Source organism: Sapajus apella, unplaced genomic scaffold (genome assembly GCF_009761245.1).
Source record: "Sapajus apella isolate SASKATOON/1434 unplaced genomic scaffold, GSC_monkey_1.0 scaffold118, whole genome shotgun sequence".
NCBI lineage: Eukaryota > Metazoa > Chordata > Mammalia > Primates > Cebidae > Sapajus > Sapajus apella.
The window spans coordinates 1405327-1429037 of NW_022437058.1; the positions used below are offsets into that span (position 1 = coordinate 1405327).

The following is a 23711-nucleotide window of genomic DNA, read 5'->3' on the forward strand; positions in this document are numbered from 1 at the left end:
TGACCATGAAAAAAAGTTACCAATTATCACACCAAGAAGGACAGAAATGACATCATTACTGATTGTACAGATGTTAAAAGGGCACCAACAAAATATGATGAACAAATTTATGTCACTAAACCTCACAACTTAGAACAAGGGACAAATTCCTAAAGGACGCAAATGATCAAATCTTACTGAAGAGGAAATAGAAAAACCTTTCCAAAAAGAAAACTCCAGGCCCAGATGGCTTCCCTGGGGAATCCTATCAAATACCTAAAGATTTTTATTTTAAATTATGATTCTTATTAGGTTTATTTAGCTATTAATTATTATTTTCATTATGCTTTTTAATTTTGAAGTTGTATCGCCCATTGTGACTACCAGGTACTTGTGTCTTCCTTTCACAGTCTGTTCCCTTCTGGAACCCCGGGGCGGCTTCAGCTCTTCACTGCTACATGACAGTCATCCCCACGCCCACCGCTGTGATGTGCTCATGACCTCTGCCAGCTCTGGGCTTGGCTGGGCAGCTCCCTCTTAGAGTCCCTCCTGCGGCAGGGCAGCCATCGCCGTGGCTGAGTCATCTCCAGGCTTCTTTACATTCTCGTCTGGTGGGCGAAGCTGGCTTTCAGCTGGGATTCGAGCTGAGCCACTGGCCAGAACATGTGGCCTGGGCTTCCTCAGAACATGGAGGCTGGATCCTAGGCAAGATCCTGAGACAGCCAGGATGTCTCCTTTACAACCTGGGCTCGGAGGGCCGGGGGCATCACTCTCTCTGCATTCTCAGATGCTGGTCTCACGTGTAAGGGGAGAGGAACTCTGCTCGGTCTTTTGTTGGAAACCATGTAGAGAAATTCTAAATGTGTTTAAAAGTGACCACGACATCCCTTAGGGTCTCCCACGGCTGCTGTGACAAAGAATCTCAAACTGGGGATGAAGAGCAATGAGCCAGGAGGAGCCTGGTAGCTGGGCACCTGCACAGGCCCGCCCGAACTGCTGGTCTCAGAGCTGTGAGGAGAGAAACAAACTCTGTTGTCTTCAAGCCAGTGTCAGGTCAGCTTGTTCCAGGAGAAGACCCTTTCCTCTCACTGATGCAGACAGCTGATTGGCATCGCACACTCGTTTGATGAAGGAAGTTTTTGTCATGTCTTCGCCATGTATTCTAAAGGGTCCTTCTACCTTTAAGAATTTAAGATTTTGAAGTATTGCCAATATTTCGGAGTATTTGGCAATACTCCAATGAGATTAAGAGGGTGGACTCAAGAGTCAAAATACCAGGGTTCTGTCCTGACTCATTAGCTGGGACCTTGGGCACATTACCTAACTTCTGGGAACCTCAGTTTCCCCATCAGCGGAAATGGTAATAACAGGAGTGTGGCCACATAAGGAGGCTGTTGTGAAAATTAAATGAGAGCGTGGAAGTGAAGTGTTTGCACAGCGCCTGATACAGAAGCGCTCAGCTGATATTTTTATTATTGAATATTTTAATGTTTTCAATGGCACTCAAAAATGAAACAGCATCACAAAGGGGCCTTTTCAACTCAGGGGGACTTTTGTTCTAGAAGGGATTCAGGTGAACAATCACAAACCTTTTAGTGGTTCAAGGAAGAAGGAGTCATGCGACATCACTTTTCAGTAGTTAGTCCAGTATTATGTATCCTCTATGTGATTTACAGTTTTTGAACTCAGCCACAGCTGGGTGCTCCTCATGGGACAGCTGACAAAATGAGAGGTCCAGGTGCCCCCCACCAAGGAGGTGGGGCCAAATCCACCTGGTCTGGCCACAAACCATAGACTGACCAGGAGGTGGGGTCCCTGGCTGGCGGCTGTTTCTGGCCCCTAAGGGGTAGGATGACCTTGGTGGTAGGGTGGCAAGGAGTGAATGAAGGGCAGGTAGAGTCAGGTGTGTGTGGTTCACGAATGGTGAAAACTGTTTTGCAGCTTCTGGAGTGTTTCCAAGTTGTTATAAAGATGATCTAGAATGTGCACTTTAAAATCAATCTCTTATCTTTTCTGTAGTTCCCAGAAATATAGGCCGTTACGTCTGTCTGCATCCTGAATCCTGCTTGGGTGGGTATTGTACCATTGCCAGAGAGGCTTTGTCTGCTAACTTGGACTGGATCCTCTGATCCACTGAAGCTGGCCTGGCAGCTGAGTGGAAGGTGCTGACCACAGAGGCCTCTGCACGGGCTGGGGTGAGCCCACCGACTCCTTCTTTATTTCTTTTCTCTGCCTTGTTGCAAACAGATGGGCATGGCCAGTCCAAGTAAGTCTGTGGGCATTGGGGCAGAAATTGGTGCTTCCAATGTGCTTCTGGAATTTTGAGTTAATGTTACTGTTTGAAATTGTGTATGTGTATATTCAAAATCATGGGAGACTCCCTTAAAATACCATACCTCTTGAGTTACAAGGAGACTTCTTACATGAGCCACACAATTTCAGGGTGGGGAGACCCCTTGTCCCCAGTTGAAACCTTCTGATATTTAAGAAACCATTGAGAAGGTGTCAGACAGGACTCTGTCTTTTGCATCTATGAAGTCTGCAAAATGTACCCCCCTCGCACTGCGCCTGTTAGTTGAGCCCAGGAGTGATTACAAGCCAGGGGCAGGGGCTACACTGGGCAGGAGCTGGCCTCGAAATGACCCCGGCAGCTGCCACAAAAGCAGCCTGCCAGGGGTCATCACATTATTTATGCTTAGTTTGGCCCAATTTCCAGTAATAAAAGTTCCATCAGAGCGTGTGCCTGGACATGCTGGGGGTGACATCTGTGTCCCTGGGGGGCTGGGGCGGAGCCGGCTCTGCTCTGGGCTCTGACTCCAGCACAAGCCTCTGCCACAGACCCGTCTTGTCCTTAGGTCCGGCTGCGGTGTGGGCTAGTCGAGCCCATCTGCTCAGCTGAGCTCAGTTATCCTGACACCAGAGGGAAGCCTCTGCCCCTGCAGGCCTCCCCCAGGGAGTGAAGGGCCCTACCGGTGGGAAGGGGCAGGGTGAGGGAAGGAAGTGGCGCCAAGGACCCAGTATCTAGACACCTGGCTGCATGGCCTCTTGGCCCCCATTCCAGCAGGGCTAGGGTTGCAGCCAGTGGGTCTAGGGAAGCTCCTCTAAGGTTTCATTTTCTCTTGCTGTTGTTGTGTTTGGAGAACTCTCTCCTTCCCCAATCACAGTTAGAAGGCCCCTTTCTCTGGGAGCCATCAGGGAGGCCTTGTTTCTTTGCTTCCATGGCACCCTATGGGTCTCCCATCTGGCCCTGTGTCTGTCCCCCGCACAGGGGGTGAGAACAGCGCCCTGGTCAGATGTGCAGCAGACCCAGCAGCCGGCAGCAGGGGCGCAGGCTTGTCGGCTCCATTTCTTCCTCCTTTGAGATCCTGCCCTCACATCTCCCTATGTTCACCTCGGGCTGCCCACCTTCACCTCTTCCTTCTCCGCGTCCCACGCCTGGTTAAGCTCTGCTCTCTGTTCTCATTCTGGGGGACGCCTATGCTGATGCCAACCTTCCACTGTCCTGCCCTGGCCAAGAGACATGGAGACTGCTTCCCTGCACGACATGGCGGCCCCGATGCTCCACGTGCATGACAGCGTTCAGACTCAAGGATGGAAGACCTCACCCTGCTCCATGACAGAAGGCAGATAATCACCAAATAATAAAAGCATGGCTATAGGATAATACTAGGTATATGTGAGAGTCCTGGAAGCTGGGAGAGGGAGTCTTCCTGCTGGAGTGTGGAAGGAGGGGGTGTCAGGCAGAGAAGCTTCACTGCCCAGGCAGGAGTGGAGCTGGGTCATGAGACAGTAGAATTGCACCAGGGGCAGGTGTCACAGCTGGTGTCCTGTTACCCACTGCAGTGGGCCTCCTGCTGCAGCCTGTATCAGACGCCCCTGCAGAGTTTCCAGAACACAGATCGCTGGGTCCCAGGGTTCGGGTGGTCGAGTGGGGCTAAGAATGTGCATTTCTAGGGAGTTCCCAGGTGAGGGGACCATACTTCTATGTGAACCCAACCCCAATGCAGTGCTAGAGCTGGGAGCTACTCGGGAGCTGGTCCCCAGCTGCGCTCCATAGCATCCTCCCTTTATGGTCTGCAACAAAGGGTTTTGTGGTCAAATGTTCGATACCTGCAGCGTGTCCAAACTCTTGGAGATTCAAAGCATCCTTGGATATAATGGAAGCTTTGGTAAGTCCTGCGGTAATGAGTCAGACTTCTTTCAAACCAGCATCTTCCAGATCTATTTAAAAAGGAAACACTCTTCGGCTTCATCCCTTCTGCCCTGGCGTGAGGCTCTGCCAGGTGGCAGCCTGAGAAGCTGCTCCAACGCCGCGTCTGCCCTCTGCCCCCTCGTGGTTGCTGCAGCCTGCAGGAGAGGCCAGCCTTCCTCACTCTTGCATTCCCACCCCAGGTTTTGTGAGCTTGTGTTTGCATGAGCTGTGGGCCGTCCCTCGCCCAATGCCTTGGCATCTTTCAGACTCTTCTCCAGTCCCTTCTGTGGCTTTGTCTCTGGGGCTCTGGGACACTCCTATCTGGGGTACAGATGAAGAAGGAGAACACCTGATGGCTGGCAAGGTTGGGAGATGCCCCACCAGACTATGGACTTCCAGAGGTCAGAACCCAGTCCACTGCTCAATCTCCGGCCCCAGCTCACTGTCTTACACAAGGTAGGTGCTCAGCTAATGCTTGTGGCAGAGGTTGAACTGCATTGACTCGGCCTGTCCTTCTTTCTCATGAACACACGAGAGCTGGCCCTTAGTGAAAACCAGCGAGGACTGCTCAGGGGCACACAGTGCTCCTGAGATGTTTGCAGAGCTCAGCTGGGGCAGAGGCTCTCAGATATCAAGTCTTCTACAAGCCCAGTACTCTTACATTCTGGAAGCAGGGGAGAGCTGTGGCCTTGGAAGCTGTGACCTTGGGAGGGGCTGAGGCCATGCAGGAGCTGCAATTCAGTGGACATTGAACTTTTTCAGAGGCTGGCTCTCAGCAGGCTCCTGGACACACGGATCTCTGCAGACTCCCCGAGCTTCTGGGTTATGAGGGGTGGGTCCCAGATGAGGCTGCATTCTGGAGGGCAACTATGTCTGTGTACTGCCAGCCAGCGGGGCGTGGAGCAGACCAGTGGCCAGCTCCCAACACTGGACACGCTGTGCTGTGATGGCCGGAGAGGCCCAGGTCTCCCACCAGGCTGACATGCTCTGCATTGCAACAGCAGCACACAACCATCACCAGCAGCGGAATAGGTCACGGGACTGGTCCTGTGCCCCAGAGGGGATAGAGATTGGTGGCAGGTGGAGCATCACTGTTTCCTTCTAGGGTGGCTTGGAGGGAGGAGAGGCTGGGGGCCCCTGCTTGGGGCCTTCGGTCTTACCTGCTGTCCAGAACCTGCAGTCAGAGTGATCACTTCTCCCCTGCCAGAGTTTCTGGGTGAAATGATGAAGTCCAGGCGTCTTGTCACTAAAGAGCTCAGTACAAAGTGCTGGGTAAAAAATTCGGTTTACATTTCAAGGAATCCCTAGATGATGTGACTATTTCTGTGGAATTTTGAGAAAAGGCTTCATCTGGGATGGTCTACATATATTAATAGTTTGGGAATTGGCACCTTTGGTCATGTCTGTTTAAGCGTGCCCGCTGAGCCGTGTCCTGACAACACTGGGACCACTTTTACCAGCGCTGGTCCCCCCCCCCACCAGGTGCTGGAGTGAGCAGTACCCACCGGGGAGGGCAGGGGGTCTCTGCATGTCGCTCCATATTGGTTATAGAGGGAAATGTCCATATACATTTTCTGACATAAACAGAGTGAGGAAGTCTCGTCACACTGCATATTTACGATATATGTTGGAGAAAATATTCTATCTCCTTCCCTGCTAGAATTCATTCTGCTTACCCACTCTCTTATTTAGAGAGCCTGACACCGTGCTGGTGTGGCAGGTCCACCCCCGCCGTGGCCCAGCAGGTCCCGCTCCTTGCCGAATCCCCCTCTTTCCATCTTTACGCCTTCCCTTTCCTGGATCTGGCCTGTCATTTGCTAGTGGTCCCAGATCCTTGAAGCGGGGATCCTTGTCTCTTTGTACAGAAGGGATTCATTCCCAGCTGGAGTGAGGCAGACACTGTCCTTGCTCACCAGCCCCCTTCTCCTGGGGACAGTGTATGGGACGATCTGGGACTCTGTGAGTGACTCAAAGGCCTGGCAGGACAGCCTTGTGGTGAAGCCTGTGACCACCGCTATCCAGGAGCAGAAAAGGGCAGGAAGCACCACCCGTGATCCAAGACTCTCCCCTTAGGGCATATTGGCCCTAGGTGGCCTCCTGGTGGTCTCCGGGTAGGTCCTGAAGGGTGGGGCAGGGAGATGCTCAAAGCCAGTGGCCAGCAGGAGCACAGGCAAGCTGGGGAACAGTAGAGGTGGATGGAGCACAGAGAGCATGGGGGAGCTGCCCTGGCTGAAACCCAGGTACAGGGCACCTGCTCTGACAGGGCTGCCATCCTCTTCCTCATTGAACTTAGCTCCTGTTGCATCCTAAAGCAAGGCAGGGGCCGGGACACACACGCCTCCATAAGGAGGGTGAGCCTCTCCAGGTAGGATGGCTGCTTGAATCAGTCATCCTGGGGAAAAGCAACAGCGGTGGGATCCAGCCTGAGAAGACAAGGAGGGGGGGCCGGGTGGAGCTGTCCGGTCCGGAGTGAACCGAGAGTGAACAGAGCAGCCCGCTGTCCACCCAGTCACAAACTATTGCTTGCTGTAGACGCTTCGGTAAAATGGAAATTCACCATCCAGACTCTCTTCTGGGCTGGTTTTTTTTTTTTTAAATTAATATTACAGTTTAATGTGGATTTGGGGTGAACTAATAAAAATTTCCCGTCTATTCAAAACATCAGGGAGCGCTGTGAACGTGTATACTCCACAACTCTTGATAAGCGAAAGAGCCCAGGTTTGCTGCTGAGCTTGCTCCAGTGCTAACAGAGCATGTACACTGGTGACCGCAGCCACCCTGCTCCGGTGACCTCTGACATCTTCCTGCAAACACTCACTGACTCCAAAGGGCAGAATAGTGACTTTAGGCTGCAGAAATCTGACAGACACCACTGCGGTCAAATGATCATCACCCCATGGCAACCAGTAGCCAGAGGACACCCCATGACAATCAAGAATCAGAGGACAAGTCAAAGCATGTGATCCTGATACAACACGCCCCGAAGGACACAGCATCGCCACTGTGATGGCCCAGTTAATGGTTCATCCACCTGAATCGAATCAGGAGGAAACAGCAGCCAAACCCCAGCAGGGTAGGGGGTGGAGGCAGAAGAGTCTATGACATTAACAGGCCTGAACTCTTAAAATCATGTCAATGCCATGAAATGTTACTGTCATAAAGCAAGATTCAGGAATGGTTTCGATTCAGGGAGATGACAGGGACATGACTACTGAATGGGCTTTCTTTTGCTGCAGAGAACATCATTGAAACAACTGATAAAATCTCAGTATGGTCTGCAGATTAATTACATCAATATTAATTTCCTGAACTTCATTATTTTACTACGGTTTGCAGATTTAGGATAATATTCTTGTTTTTAGGAAATACACATTGAAGAATCTAGTGGTAAAGAGGCATCATGTCTGTATCTTACTCTCAAATGGTTCAGGAAATAATATTTATGCTTGAAGGAGAGAGAGAAGGCTGAAACAGAGTAAAATGGGGGAATTTGGAGAAGCGTATGTGGGAATACTTTGTTTTACTATTTCTATAATGTTTCTATATTTGAAGCTTTGTGAAAATTAAAAAATTTTTAAAAACCTCCAAAATACAGGGGTTTATGGTTTTTACGTACTTTCTCCTGCTCCAGCTCTCCCGAGGGTCCTCTTGTGGTATGGAACCATCGTTCTCAGCAAACTGACACAAGAACAGAAAATCAAACACCCCATGTTCTCACTTATAGGTGGGTGTTGAACAATGAGAACACATGGACACCGGGAGGGGAGCATCACACACTGGGGTCTTGTCAGAAGATCGTGTCTTGTCTACTGTACACAATAGAGTGTAAGGGCTAGCAAGGACGTTCGGCTCCACACAGCCATGCAGGACCCCAGGCCCTTTCCCCTGTGACAGCAAAGTGGAGAAGGAACCTAGTTGGTTGGCAAACAACTTCTGTTAGAGCAAGGGATGTAGAGGAACTGGGGCCCAAGACCACCCCATGCAGCAAGAGAGACTGGGAATGCAGTCTCTAGCTGGAACTCCCTGTGCAAAGTCAAAATGCCATTACTGTGGATCAGCAGAGAGCAGAGCCGAGGGCTCATGTGCAGCCTGCCCCTTACCTGTTCTCAGATTCAGAGGTAATCTGAAGAGTGGCCGTGACCGTCATGAGCCTCAAGCTTCTGCATCTAGTCTATATTTCTCACATCTTCCCTTGCCTGACAGTGGCTTCCCCTGGGGGCCTCACACCCTCCTGCCTCTTACATTCTGAAACAGCGCCTCCCATCTACCCTATACCTTGCACCTTTTGGCGAACGAACGACCACACACTTGTGTGCATGCATTAATTACCCTGGGATCTTGTTAAAAGGCAGATTCAGATCCCGTGAGGCTAATTAGCTCCCAGGAGAAACTGAGGCTGTTGGCCCTGGATGGGTCCATGGGCATCCTCAGGGTGCACCTGCATGCTTTGGAGACAAAGGATCTGCAACTGCTGTTCCTTCTGAGAGAGTAACGCGGGCAGTGTTGGGTGCATGGAAGACGCACCAGTAAGTGGGGTTCACCTCGTCTGGGATCGCTGTCATGCCACATGTGGGATTTCACCTGTGGCAGGCTCTTCATGTGAGGGGCTGCTAAAGAAATTGGGAAATTAGACAGGGTTTCAGAGGAAGTCACCTTGTAGGTCCCTCCCAAGTTTAAATTTGCCTGTGGGTTTGTGAGTAAGAAAGAAATAACCTATATACTTCACATCATGTGGCTGATGAGGGGAATTCAGAACCCCAGACCATAGGAGATTCAGAGCATTCCTGATTTTGTAAGAAAAGTAGTGTGTACACCCTGCCAAGCACAGCTGAGTTACACGAGAGGCTGTGCCCCAGGGTAACTTTTCAGCTGAGAGCCAATGTCCTGCCCGTGGTGTGGGCCGGTGAACATGAGGCTGGAGGTCTGGCACATGCTAGCTAGAATCCCAGCTCCATCATCGGCTCTGTGACCTGGGCACGGTGTTAATCTCCCTGAAACTGAGTGCTTCTATCTGTGAAGTGGGCATGGACATTACAGCTGACACATGAAGGCTCCCTGAAGGTTGGGTCTGTTCTCCTTGGTGGTGGTGGTTCGCATTGCCCATGACTACCAAACTGCACCATCCTCTGAGCCAGCCTGGCTTCTCAGGGGCTGCCCAGCAGTGGCACGGTGGGGTCCAAGCCCACTGCCACCACGGTCTGTTGCTTCTGGATGTTAACCTTAATGTGTGATGAGAGCCCATGGGCTCACCAGAAACACGCCCAAGGGGCAGTGCTTGCAGGCCTGGAGGGGTTTAGACCAGCTGGAGTGTAGATGCTTTTTAGGGTTGGAAGCAATATTCTTTTTGACCACAAGATGTCACCCTGCAGCCATGCTATCAGGACAGGCACTGCAGGAATCAGGGTTCCTAAGCAGAACCAAAAATGGTTTTGAAACCTCCTTTTCACCTGGATGCTCGTCTTGTCCTTGGTGGGCAAATGGTTTGTTCTAAAGGCTTAAGAAAAGGTTTCACAGTGAAGTTCATCTGTTCACTCTTGCTTCTGAGAGGAGTTCCAAACACCCAGCTTTGACACCTCCTGGCTGTGTGACCTTGAGCAAGTTCTTCAACCTCTCTGTGCCCAAGATTCCTCATGCCTAAAATGGTGATAAGAACACCCACATAATGAGTTTGTTATGAGAATTAGATGTTATTTTCAAAGTCCTTGGAACAGTGCCTGGTGCACAGCAAGTCCTGGAAAAATCTGGTAAATAAAATGATAACAATACCACTAACAATAGTGTACTCAAGGAGGGTCCCACCCTTCTCAAACAGACAAAATCCAAACACTGAGGAATTAAATTGTACCTTAGCGTCTCAAACACAGGTTGGGTACATGACAGATTTACAAATTTTAGAATTCCTGGCTGTGTTTTGTAGACGATGGAAACAATTTCCATAATTTATTGCTGTAATTCATTTCTGGAAAATAGACATTTTCACCAAGAAGGGAGTGAAAGATAATTCCTTCCATTGCTGCTGGCCCTGGCATGTGCAGAGGACTCCCCAGGGGTCCCGGGGAACCGCATGTCTATGGAAAGGTGCCGTCCGGGGTGTTTGTTCCTGACAAGGCTGCTGGCCTTCTTCCCTGCCTCCAGCATGCTGCCGGCACGTTCCCTCCCAGTCGGGCCAGAGTTAACCCCCGAGCACAGTTATGACGATTTTCACTTAGTCACAGGAGCAGACCGGCATCAGATGGCAAGAGGAGGCGTGCAGGAATCAAAGGTCACAGTCTGGGAGCTCCCTCTCAGGAGCAAAGCCCCGCAGACGTCTGGCTTCTGGATCTGTGGCCGTATGGTCAAAGGTCACTCCGCACAATAACCTCCACAGCAATCAGGCCGAGGACGTCAAATGCTGAAGTCACTCCATTTGAGAAGTTCTAGATATTTGTATTAAATGAGATTGAACTGCAGAATGTTTAACTGCAGAAAACCTTAGTAAAGAAAATTAAAAATCACCTACAATCTCATCACTCCAAGATATAATCACCATTTTCTACTTTGTGATTTTATTCAGTGATAGTCGTGTAGGCTGAAAGTTTCTGCAACATTAGAATCGCACAATTTCGTATTTTGCTTTTTTCATATTACATTGTGCCAGGAACCACTCCTTAGAACCCCTTTTTATGGACGCACAATGTTTCATTTATGGGTACACCATGATTTAGCAGTAGCCCCTTATAATGGTTTCTAATTTTTCATTATTTTAAGAAACACTGCAATAAATATTTGCTTGTCATATACATTTTTGAATGGCTTTTTAAAAGAGAGCGTAACTAACGAGCCTTTAATGGGTTAACAAGCATGAATTCCTTTTACCTTATACTTTAAATCATCTGCTAACTTTTTGCTCAAGGTCAAAGTCAATAAGCAGCTAAGCCCAGCTTTGAGTCCTGCTCCACATAGTCCAAACTCCAATGTCATAGTGCCTTCTGGAGGTTGTTAATACCTTTCAGCTTCTGGAATATAAAAGAAGGAAAGCTTTACTTTGGAAGTTCTATGGTTCTGTTACTCTATTATATCTACATGTTAACATTTTCAGAAATCTGTTAGAAAAGCAAGTTTACTGCCAACCCAAGTGTCTGCAAACGTCAGGCAAGGCATACACGTGCCAGCAGGGCCTAATGTGACATTTGGGACTTGCGTATGGTGACAGAGAGGATGTGTGCCATCAACTCTCCCCTACATGAATGAGCAAGTCAGACCTGAATTTCTAAGTCTCTCGGGACACTGTCCACCAAACTAAACCCATCTGTGGGCCAAATGGTTGACCAGGAGCAACCTTCTAAGACCCTGTTGAGCTTCATGAGGGGTAAAGGGCACTATTTTATTTCCTAGGTTGGGAAACCTAAGTTCAGAAGACTTGGGTGCTCAGTCAAGCTGGGAAGACTGCACATCTGTGGCTTCTCAGGGGTTTTCAGCTACAGTGTGGGCTGGTGACTGTCACTACCTAGGACTGTGACGGATGCCATGAATCATTTCTTACTGTTGATGGTGAAAGGAACAAATGCATAAATAATGTATCCTTCCCCCCTAATTACTTTGAAGGACTTCCCTGGGCTAATGTTAACCTCTCTCATGCTATGGAAATGCTCACCCAAGAATAATTGCCTCTTCCAGAAAGTCTTCCCATAGGATGAATGACCAGAAACGTCCAGCTTTTGCTAGGTGTGTTTCGGAGGTGTCTTCCTTTCTCAGCTTCCTGTTCCTTGTTTCAGTTGTCATCTGAAGCGTCCCTGTGTGCAGATCCGCGCTTCACCCTGGGTAAGGAGGAGGGCACGGTGGTGATGAGGGCCAAAGCAATGGTGTCCTTCAGATGCTGGAAGGCATCTGAGATGTCCCTGCTGGGTTTTAAGTAATAGTTTTTATGTGCCTGCATGAAAACTTGATTTCTTTTTTGTGTTAATGATTGACACTGACTTATTGCTGCCCCCTATCATTCAAGAGTTTTTTGGACCAAAGAAAACCCAACACAGGACCCCGAGGAGACTTGTTCTGGCCGGAGAAGGGGCTGGATGAGGGGAACAGTGAGGGCAACATGAGACTGTTTGGAAAGGGGCCAGCCCAGAGTGCTCCAAGAGCCCGCTGCTGACATAGGACACTGTCCTGCACAAGCTGAGACACAAATGGTGCTTAACGTTTTTGGTTTCATCTTTAGGAACTTGGCCCCTTTATTCTGTGCTTCCACGTTCAGTTGCTTGATTGCAAGTGCAAATGTCTGCAGGCTACAGGAAGGTGATGCAAATGAACAAAGCAGCCAGGTGTCCTCAGCTGGCCTCTGGTGGGGACTGTGGTGAAAGGGAGAGCAGTGTCCAGTGCGAGATCCCAGTGCCCCTGACCCCTGCTGAAGGTTACCAAGGTGGGGAGGGGACTCTAGGCACGTGATGGCCAAATCTTCCCATCTTCCAACAGAAGCTAGAAATCCAGGTGTTTGTATGAATGCAGCTAACTTGGAAAGGTGGCAGTGAATTTGACTTTGCCTAAGATATCTCATAGGTCAAAGAGATCCTACCTGCAGTCTGCATGGGGCTCGTGTGTGGCTAGCTTGCAGCCCACAGCCTCTGGCGGAGCTGTGGTGGCTTCTGGCACATTGCTCGGGCAGGATAAGGGCATACACCTGCTAGCGAATGACAATGTTGTGCACTCTCCACACTTAAGTAACTTGTGAAGATACAGTAAGAACTGTCTCATAAAGCTTACTGCTTACTTAAAGCTCACCCTCCTTCTGTACCCTAACGAAAGGTATCAGCCCATCAATGACCTAGTTAAGCCATGAAAGACTGACAAGCACGTTTCAGAGAATGTTTTAATAAACATAGTTCAACTATAAACATTTCCAAAAAGGTTTTAAAACAGAGCACCTCTGAGGATTTCCCTTTAAGTAAGTCACCATCACCTGCATTATAGAGGCTTAGGGGAAGGTTTAGGGGTGCACTCACAGGAAGCTCAGGACATCTCGGCCGCCTGTGACTTGAAGCACAGAGCAGGCCAAGTTCCTTGCTGCATGCAGTTTGGGAGAGCTGTGGCCACAAAGCCGTGTAGTGGGACAGTCTGCATCATCAAACTTCTAGTGGGCATTGCCTGCTCCCCACCATGGGGGCATCCCAGGCCCAGAAGCTTCAGCATGTGTCTGAACTGAAGGGTGCTTGTGGTGGGTCTGCTGGAAGGCCAACTTTGCCTGCAGACAAAATGGCTCTACTCTAATTGAGATGGGGGCTTTGGGGCCATTGGGACTGACCTAATAAAGCAAAGTGTGGCTGTATCATATGTCAAAAAGGCAGTTTCCTGAAATTGAATACCTTAAAAATGTGAGCAGAGTAGAACAGCCCCAGGGGTTGTCAATCATCCCTCCTGATCCAGGCTGGCTCAGGAGGGACGGGAAATGCACCCGCCCCCAACCCAAAGCCAGGAGAATCCAGTAGTGGCTTTCCTCTGGGAGGAGGGGCTGAGGCTTCAGGTCTAGCCCTTGTTTTCTCTTGCCTGGCATGTGGGCAGAGTTCTAGTGTTATGAATTGGAGGGGTGGGATGCCAGCACGTTAAGTAAATCTTATTTCCAGCATTGCCTGTGGATCTGGAACTAACATATTTAAGAATCTTCCCATTTTCCTGGGAACATAGGTACATATTAAACTATGTTTAATAGTTTTAAGAGTAATACTTGTATTCTAATCACTTAAAATTAACATATTTTATCCAATCAAGGCATATAATCATTTTATACACCAAGAAAGAAAGAAAAGAAACTAGCGAACAAACGGGGCAAAATGCCGCCTGGCCCCGCTCCCCCTCACTCCCCTTCCACTTCCCGTCCTTACGAGACACCCTCTGGAGTTCAGAAATGCTACAGCAAGCTCTTCCTTAAAATCCTGGAAGCGAGGAGCTTTGCAGCTCTCCTCCGCCGGGAAGCCGCTGGGAGGCGCAAGAAGCCAGCTTCTCACTTTGGCAAAAGTGCCTGCCCGCAAGCGCAGAATGAAAACTTCCCCACAAGTTCAGAAGTACCTTGTACATTCACCACCCACCTGAAGATAGCCTGACTGAAAGGAACAAAGCCTAGCCGTTGTTTACTTTTCCATTATCGCCCCAGTCTTGCTGCAGGGCCAGGGTTTCCATCCAATCCACCCGGCCCGCCCCTCTCCCAGCCAGTTTCCCAGGCCTCACCCCAAAAAGGGGAGCAATGAGGTGACCCCTGGAACGCCCATCCACGTAGCTCAGAAAGGTACAGACAGCAAAAGTGCTGCGCTCAGTGGGTGAACCCTCTGAAAATGCCAGCGTGTATGGTTAAGCGACAGCAACCTCTAGCCTGTTAAACTCCCAAGATTTCTTCCAGACTTACTCCACTGCCTGAAAAAAATTCTTTTTACATATGCGTATTTAAGTAATTAAAATATTTCAACACAGCGTAAGACAAACAGGCTCTTACTCCATCAGCACTGGATGGGAATCTCCTTTCGCCCTCTTACTCCCCACAGTTACTGCAGCGCCGCTTTGGATGCGTTTTGCAGCCCTTACTCGGGTTCCTACTAATGTTGGACAGGGCTCAGTGGGCCTGGCCGGGCAGCTCCGTGGCCGCCCCTCCCCCCCACCGCTCTTCCCCCCGCGCCAGGCCAATGGAGGGGTGTGTGTGTTGGGAGAAGGTAGGAGCAAAGGCATTTTAGGATCTTTTGAGCTTGCCTGTAGATGGCGCCCCGGGAAAGCGATTCTGGCCGCGGGGTCCCGGCCAGAGGGCGTCCAGGCGTGTAGACCGCGCACCAGCTCCCAGTCCTTCCCAACTCGCGCGGCTGCTGGGCACCCGTGCGAGAAACGGGTGGAAGGGAATTACATGTAGCAGGGCCAATACAGGGGGCGCGCACTCAGGGACCACGGAGTGGCACGCAGCCTCGACCCCACGCGCCGGGCAGCCCGGCGACCCCCACGCGCGGCGGGGGCCTGCCCACCCCACCCGGCAGCAGGTGGACAGTGCTACTATGAAGAGAAAGCCTCGATTGTCCCTACTGCAAACCGCCACACGCCAGACCTCTGCTATTGTGCGCCCTCCATAGAAATGCAAACGAGCGGCGTGCGCCGGCCGCAATCTGCTCGCCCCCGCTCGCCCCCCTCTCCGGCGCCCCGCCGCGCTCGGCCAAGGGCGGGGAGGTGGGGTAGGAGCTTCCAGCGACAACTCCATGTATACATTGAGTGTGCGTGGGAGGCATCACCGGCGCTCTCGGGACGTTAGTGGTCAGCTGCAGGGGGCTGTGCCCACTGCCTTTCGCAAGCCCCTAACTGGCACTACCTGTTTTTACCTTAATTTCTGGCCCCAATGCAACAGTCTCACAAACTTCAAATTAAAGGAAAGAAACAAACAGAAAGGTAGCAATAAAAATAAATGCAAAAAAAAATTCCTTTTGATTCTATAAAGGTGCTTTTCGCAAATTGCAGCATCATATTAGCAAACAAGGTTTTTGTGGGTTGGTTTTTTTGGCTTTGTTTTTTTTTTTACTTTTTCCTTTTAAAGACTTCAAAAAAAAAAAAAAAAAGCCAGGCGAGATGAAATCTGCAGGCTCTAGTCTGCCTGGTAACACCCCAACAAAAGCGGCAGATTTGAGGCATTGTCATCCCCCGCACCCCTCCCCACGTGGCCTTCTGGCACGAGCCGCCGGCTCGCCGCCTCATTTACATCAGAAAGCGGGTGCCGGCCAATAGGCGCGCAGCCTCGCGCCAGCTGGCGGCGCAGCACCCTCCAGCCTATATAAGGGCGCGCGGCGGAGCAGGGGCGCAGTCGCTCGTGGTAGACGCGCCCAGCCGAGCTCTAACTCACCAGGTGTTCTCCGGTGTCCCCTCTGCGCTCTCCGCTTGTGGATAACTTGCAGCTGGTCGATCGCGCTATGACTCTGGAAGAAGTCCGCGGCCAGGACACAGTTCCGGAAAGCACAGCCAGGTGGGTCTCAGGGCTTGGAGAAAGCGGCTGGTCGGTCGGCGGCCTTCAGGGTCCTCCAGGGTGGGAGTCCGCGGGGTAGGAGACGAGCGCGGTGGTATCGGCGGCAGATCCAGGTTGGAGAGCCGGGGTGCGGGCGCCGAGCCGGGTCTGGGGTGTAGTTGGAGGTGGGGAGCCACGAGTGCGTCCGGGTGGCCGGGGCTGGGGGCTCCTCCTCCGGCCGGCTCCAGCTTACTGTGCCGGCTCCTCCGCAGGATGCAGGGTGCCGGGAAAGCGCTGCACGAGTTGCTGCTGTCGGCCCAGCGCCAGGGCTGCCTCACTGCCGGCGTCTACGAGTCAGCCAAAGTCCTGAACGTGTAAGTGTAGACACGGCCAAGGTTGGGAGACCGGGGCGGGGGTGAATGACGAGGAGACGGGCGGATGGGAGGGGTGGCGGCGGGAGACCTCTGCTCGCGGGTTCTGACCTTGGTCCCCGCCTTGCCCTCGCAGGGACCCCGACAATGTGACCTTCTGTGTGCTGGCTGCCGATGAGGAGGACGAGGGCGACATCGCGCTGCAGATCCATTTTACGCTGATCCAGGCGTTCTGCTGCGAGAACGACATCGACATCGTGCGCGTGGGCGATGTGCAGCGGCTGGCGGCTATCGTGGGCGCCGGCGAGGAGGCGGGCGCACCGGGCGACCTGCACTGCATCCTCATTTCGGTGAGTACAGTCCCGTCCCGTCCCCGCCCCCGGTGTCGTTCCCGCCTCGGCCCCGCGGCCAGCCAGGCTGACCCTGCCCTCTCCCCGCAGAACCCCAATGAGGACGCCTGGAAGGACCCCGCTTTGGAGAAGCTCAGCCTGTTTTGCGAGGAGAGCCGCAGCGTTAACGACTGGGTGCCCAGCATCACCCTCCCCGAGTGACGGCCCGGCGGGGACCTTGGTCTGATCGACGTGGTGACGCCCCGGGGCGCCTAGAGCGCGGCTGGCTCTGTGGAGGGGCCCTCGGAGGGTGCCCGAGTGCGGCGTGGAGACTGGCAGGCGGGGGGGGCGCCTGGAGATCGAGGAGGTGCGGCCTCCCGAGGAGGGGCCCAGCGGCGGCAGGGCCAGGCTGGCCCGAGCTGAGGACTCTGCAAGTGTCTGGAGCGGCTGCTCGCCCAGGAAGGCCTAGGCTGGGACGTTGGCTGCAGGGCCGGGAAGGACAGACTGGCCGGGCAGGCGTGACTCAGCAGCCTGCGCTCGGCAGGAAGGAGCGGCGCCCTGGACTTGGTACAGTTGCAGGAGCGTGAAGGACTTAGCCAACTGCGCTGCTTTTTCAAAAACGGATCCGGGCAATGCTTCGTTTTCTAAAGGATGCTGCTGTTGAAGCTTTGAATTTTACAATAAACTTTTTGAAACAAAGTTATGCTCTTTATTGAGGGTAGGGGATCTTTGTGTCGGGGGGAGGTGGTGTTCAGGGTTTCAGAAGATTGCTGGAACTCCTTGGAACTGATGGCACCTGTTCCGTCTTCCTGTCGGCAAGAATGACAGGCTCGTCTGCGCTGGCAGAGGAACAGCATGCTGCCCAGTGCTAGGGTGGAGCTTGGGCCCAGCTCCTACTTTTCTCCTTTTAGGAAGATTTTAAACTTGCAAAACAGGAGCATACTTTAGATAAGACATCAGTGCAGCAGCTAAAACCTTGCCTTCCAAGGCAACAACAGTGACCTCTGCCTCCCCTCCCCCTCCCTCGGCCCCCTCCCCATCCCTCTCACAGCTGCTTATCTGAACAGCTTGCTGGAGGCTGCAGGCTTTCCTGCACAATGAGCATTGCCTTCTGCAGGCCCTGCCCTTTGTGGTCCCTGAGGACGGTGGCAGGCTGCTCCTGCTCTTGGGGACTTTTTCCTCTTAAATGCTCTGACACAAAGCAATGCTACAAAGGTATTAATACCGAATATGACATTGATGACTGCATTTAAGTATGAGTCATTACTTTGCCATGGCTGTGATAGAACTTGGAAGATCTGAGAAAAAATTGGAAGGCAGCATCTATATAAATAGGCATGAGCAATTCTGAGGGGGCCTGGCATCTGCCATCTACTATTTTGAGTGTCCTCTGCCCACATCAGAGTTACAAGGATTGCTGCTATTCACAATTCCACTTAAAGACTCACAGGAAAGAAAAAATGAAATATTTTAGGCCAAGACTTGCTTTAAGAAGGATCTAGGGGCAAATCTTCTGATGGAATCAATCTTTTTTATTAGACCAATATGACTTGAGTTCATTCTGTGCCTGACTAGCTGCTTTCAGCAGGAGAAATACATGTGGGCTGTTGTGCTGTCAGCTTGGCTGCCAGGCAGGCTGAACCTTCTGGGCAAAGGAGGCGTCTTCAGTCCTTGGGGTGGCTGACTTACCTCATTAAGTGCCACTGCCTAAAATTCTCTCCAAATTATGAGCATTCTTGAGGCAACAGGAAAACTTGACTGAATTACTTTTCTTGTAACGAAAGCATCCTGTTTTCCATTTACCAGCTCCTAAAAGCATCTACTCCTCAATGAGACAGAAGCCCAGATAAAAAACTCAGTTGTGTTTGTGCCCAATTTTCATTACTATTTTACCTATTTGCTGCTTGAAATCTCAAGGTTTTCTTATTGAGGTAGACTCTTGCGCTGGGCCTACCAGTCTGTATTCTGGCAAAATGACCAGAACATGCTATTGTAAACACAAAGTGGACATGATTAAAATAGACCCTTAAATGAGCAAATTCAACAGAGCATTGTGCAGAGCAGGTAGGCAGACCCTCCTGCCGGCCAAGCGACCCTTGTAGAACATGAGGTTGGCAGCTCTTGGCTTTTTGATTAGAGCTTGCTGTGAGGCCACCTGTTGGAGTCCCCAGGGCTAGGAGAATTTGCAGGGGAAGAAATGCATGGTGGGACACACTGCCACGCCCAAAAGTTGTGCTAAACTTTTTTTTTTTTTTGGATGAACAGGTGTTTAATGCTGCTAACATGAACTAATCCAGAGAGCAGATAATAAAATATCCAGTGTTTACAAACATGTAATTGCATTTAATACTTCCAACAACCCTATGTGATAATGCATATATAAGCCCTTGGTACATGGTAATTGAAGTGACCCATAAAAACAAGTGCCATGCCTCACATCTAGAAAACACTGAATGAATGCTCATGATGATAATACTTAAAAGCTAACGAAGACATTTGTTCCAGACCACAGAACTCCAAGTGAACGAGTGGGTTTTGGACCAGCAGTCTGGCTTCAGGACCAGCACATTGCTGCCACGAGATTCCAGGTGCTGGAGCACTTGCGGCAGGCTTATTTTGGAAAGAAGGCTATTTTCATTAGATAACTTGCTACCTTATCGACTGCAGAAAAATTGGAAGATACATAAACATTAAAGAAATAAGTTAGAAGCGCCTGTAACTGACTGTCAGCAAATTTCGGTGTATTAATAGTTCCTTCTGAACGTTTGTTTTTCCTCTTACATATGCTATAACATACATAAACACACCCCACAGCTTTTACGAAGCTGTATTTGGCTCAGTCTGCTTTGGATTTCCTTTCTGTCTCCCTTTCATTACCATGCTATTACAGCCCCCATTTATCCACATGACCTTGCAGGGACATGTCCCTTGACAGGTTGACAGGGACAGGGCTTGTCTCTGCTTTAGCAGGCTCCAGTGCCTGGGTGATAATACACATTCCAGCCTGATATCCAGCTGGGGCGTCTTCTTTACCTTGCAGCCCTCACTAAACTAGAAAGATGACTACTGTTTGCAGGATTTGAAGTGTCACATGTCTAAAACAAATCTTTGCTGCCTCCAGAGCAATGAAAGTAAAACGTGCCTGTTTTAATTTTTTTCTTTTAAGTGTTGCATCTGATCATTGTAAAAATTGGCACTGGCAAAGCACCCATCATGGGGATGAAAGGAATGCCGCCTCACAACAGGAGCATCTTGGAAAGTCAGGCATTCCTTGTCTACACCCAGCACCGCCCACGCAGGGAGCTGAGGTCTCCTTGTTCCTCTCTTGGCAAGATGATAGGACAAAATGATCTTTGAGATTTTTTTGTTTTTAAGGGCTGTAATTCTCTGTGTTACATGTTTTATTAAACCATTAGCCTCAATAGTACAATGTGTATTGGTTTTGAAGCCACTTGAGGAAAAGTGAAAAATGAATTTTTCAGGGGAAAAGCAAGGATGTTGGCAAACAAAGCAAGGCTGGTAGGGTCAGCCCAGTAGACAGAGACTCAATTTTGCTTTTTAGAGATTCTTGTGTTTTTCACTTGCTTTTCTGAGATACCAACCCCTGTACTCCTCATTTGAGTATGACCCCCAAAACATCAAAAGGGAATTGTTCTTCCACCATCACAATGGAAACTTTATGACTTAACTGGGAGCAATGAGATGTGATGCTGTCTGGTGCACCCGAGTTGTGAGCAGCCGCCAGAGGAGTGGTCCAGTTTGTGTGCAGGGCCAGCTGGAAGCCTCAGGGTGCCTGGAATGAAGACTCGGCTTTGAATTCTGTCGTAGGGTGAATTTATATTTGGTTTCTAGGTCTAGCTCAAACTTTCCTTCTTTATCAACTAGAACAAAATTGCCAAATAATTTCACTTCTCTCATCAAGTAATACTGTGTGAGTAAAGTTCACCTACATAGGGTGGCAGAGTCTAGATCATGGGAGCAGGTGGCTTCACCAACGCGATGCATGGCTTTTTGCCCACCCAGGCAGCAGAGGCCTTTAAAACCCCTGTGAGCCTCTCGTGCTGGCTGAGACAGGTACTGCCTTAGCTACAAGGGTGGGACGTAGACTGTCCACCATGTGGTTCAAGCATTCATTCATTCATCCCCTCATTAATTCAGCTGGTACTTCCTAAGCACATGTGCTATGCCAGGCACAGTGCTAGGCACGGCCTTGCCACCGATCCTTGCCTGCCTGGAAGGTCCTGAGAGTGTTGGGCTGAGGCCATGGCTCCACATTCCCAAGCCCATCCATCTCCTACTCATCCTGCCTAGAAAACACGGTGAGGACAGGAATGAGAAAGGTGGGTGTGGGGACACCATTTCCCATACCCACGGCTAATTTTATGAGACTCTCACTGGCCAACTAATAAATATGTCACAGTTTGCATTCCGTGACCTCTGGGAGTCAAAAGCGGCCTCTGCTTCCTTCCTTCTCACCATCTCCCATTTCTTCCTACAAGTTTGATTTTTCTCCAGTGCGAGCCTTCCCAGGCTGTGACTTGTGCTTCCCTCCTGAGCACTGCTAGTGGCTTCTACAGACTGCTTTCCAAATTCTACTCCCTCCCCTCAGCCTTCTCTCCTTCTTCCTTTTTTTGCCTCCACCTCCACCTCCGCTCTTTCCTCTCATCTATTTTCTCCTCCATCCTTCCTTTCCTCCCCACTTCCTCCCCCTTTCCTTCCCCCTTCCCCTTCCACCTTCACTTCCATTACGGAGCTCCTGCTGTGAACCAGGCCCTGCGGACTCAGAAGTTGAGAAGCGAGCTCCCTCTGCTCCCAGGAGGTGGGCCTGGCCCCAGCTCTCTGGCCTGACCTGGGGCTGTCTCCAGTTCCCTCCTGTGGCTGTTCCATCCACTTAGTGTCCCAGATTTATCTGCTCAAGCTCGCCAGGCCCTGACCCTGTGTGGAGGTCCAGCGGATGCCTTGTCTAACTGAGCCCAAAGTCAGTGTCTGCTGGGGGCCTGGCCCAGCACAAATAGCCATGCACACCCTCACTCACTCCATTCCTTTCCCTGGGGACCAAGGCCCTGACCTGCGAGGTGGGCTTGTGGATGGATGACTGGGGCTATTATGACAGTGACAAGGAGGTGAAGTTTCCCAGTGAAGACAGTGTCGCAGCCTGTGCAAACATGGGTGGACTCCATGTGTCCCAGCGTGGCCAGGGTATAGTGCTCACTCTCTGCTAGAGCTCTCCATGCTTTGCCCATGCTCTGCTTCTGCCCTTTCCATCCCTGTCCTCAGGGTCCAGCTCTTTGCCTTCGCCTGCCTGAGTCGCATACTTTTAGGGATGCTGGTGTAGACTTGCAGGTAACAGGAAGGCTTCTGGTCAGGGGAGCCCCTGGAGTTGTGGAGAGCATGTGGGTGCTTTGGGTCCAGCCCAGTCTGCGTCTGTGTCCTGGGCCGTGGCTGGAGGGAGCATTGGTGGGAGCTCATCTGGGCTTCCTTTTCCATCTTCCTGACTCTCCCTGAATCCCTCACAACATCTGACAGAATCCAGAAGCTTGTTTGTCCTGGGTGGAAGTGAAGAGAGTCTGAGAGCTGGGTAGCTCGCGGGGGAGGGTGGAGATACAAGGGTGGGAGAGGATGAGGGCCACCTGCCACCATCCCTGAGACCAGGATCAGGCAAGTGGTGCAGGCAGAAGGCTGGTGGATGACTGCAAACCTGAAAGCAGAGCCTGAGAACAATCAATAAGACAACTGTCCCACAGACTCCCCTCTGAGCTTCAGAATAGAACAGCATTCCTGGGAGAACAGAGTGGGCTGAGTCCTCCTCAGCTCTTTCTCACACAGAGGAAAATGCACTAGAATTGACATCTTAGAAGTAGCATCATCCTGGGAGACACAACCCGACAGAAATGGGTAGAAGAAGGTGCTGTGGAAAGGAGCTAGCCTGTGTGTTGTCTGTGCCTGTCATGGAGTACAGGCTCATCCAGCAGAGCTGCCTTCAGAGCAGAAAGAAGGGATGGATTCCTTGAGTCTGAGCTGACTGTGTCAGGCTACAAGTCAGCAAAGGTCACATGAGGGGTTATTGGCTATTGGGGAGTACGGAATTCCACAAAACCTGCCAGAGATGAGCAAGTTTCTGTTTGTAGAAATTCAGTAAATGTCTCAGAAGTACCCCCAAAGTCCCTGAGTCCCTTTCCCATCCAGATCCAAGATAGGCAATTTCCTCTGAGTAGGGCCCATGGGCATCTGGTCAGACCTGCACCTGCTGCCATCTACCTACTTCTCACCTGGATGCCCAGTGACTGAGGGATGAACCTGTCATACTTACCTTAGTGGTATCCCAGCTGATATCTCATCAGAAGGCAGAATTCTACCACAGACCCCCAACCTCTGCCTCCTAGTGGTATTCCCACAATTGCAGGAGGAAGGGATTTTGCAGACGTAATTAAGGTTACTAATCAGATGACCTAAAAACAGGGAGATGTTCTGCACAGGCCAAACCTAACACATGAATATGTTAAAAGCAGGCACTGGATGGCTGGGGAAGAGGGAGCCAGAGATGTTGCAAATGTCTGAAGAACTGGACACACTGTTGCTGGTTTTGAAGAGGGAGGGGGTCACAGAGCAAGATTTGAGGGCGACCCCTAGGAAGTGAGAGTGGTACTTGGCTGGCAGCCTGCAGGGGAATGGGAACCTGATTCCGACAGATACGTGGAACCGAATTCTGTCAACAACATGGATGAGCTGAAAGTAAACTCTTCCCCAGAGCGTCAGATATGACCCCAGTCTGGCTGGCAGCTTGGTTCAGGCCTTGTGAGACCCTGAGCAGAGAAGCGAGTGGAGCCTGCCTGACTTCAGATCTATGGACCCGTGAGCCCATAAACAGGGACTGTTTCAAACTGCTGAGTTTGTGCTAATTTGTTACT

The 23711-nt window shown here is 50.8% G+C and overlaps 1 protein-coding gene and 1 long non-coding RNA gene across 3 annotated transcripts; one reads left to right on the forward strand and one right to left on the reverse strand.

Moving 5' to 3' along the window:
- Positions 1-9998: 9998 nt before the first annotated feature.
- On the reverse strand, positions 9999-15529 carry LOC116538194. Of its 2 annotated transcripts, none has more exons than XR_004263545.1 (3): positions 15490-15529; positions 11805-11967; positions 9999-11166 (listed from the first exon to the last, which is right to left on the reverse strand). It is a non-coding gene; the product is annotated as an uncharacterized LOC116538194 (long non-coding RNA). The 2 variants fall into 2 exon arrangements; XR_004263544.1 differs by lacking the exon at positions 15490-15529 and adding an exon at positions 14628-15229.
- A 405-nt stretch (positions 15530-15934) lies between these two features.
- GADD45G (growth arrest and DNA damage inducible gamma) lies at positions 15935-17502 on the forward strand. The gene is made up of 4 exons (XM_032260439.1): positions 15935-16124; positions 16376-16477; positions 16611-16824; positions 16915-17502. The coding sequence occupies exons 1-4, from the start codon at positions 16072-16074 to the stop codon at positions 17023-17025; spliced, it is 480 nt and encodes a 159-aa protein (XP_032116330.1). The 5' UTR covers positions 15935-16071; the 3' UTR covers positions 17026-17502.
- The last annotated feature ends 6209 nt before the right edge of the window (positions 17503-23711 follow it).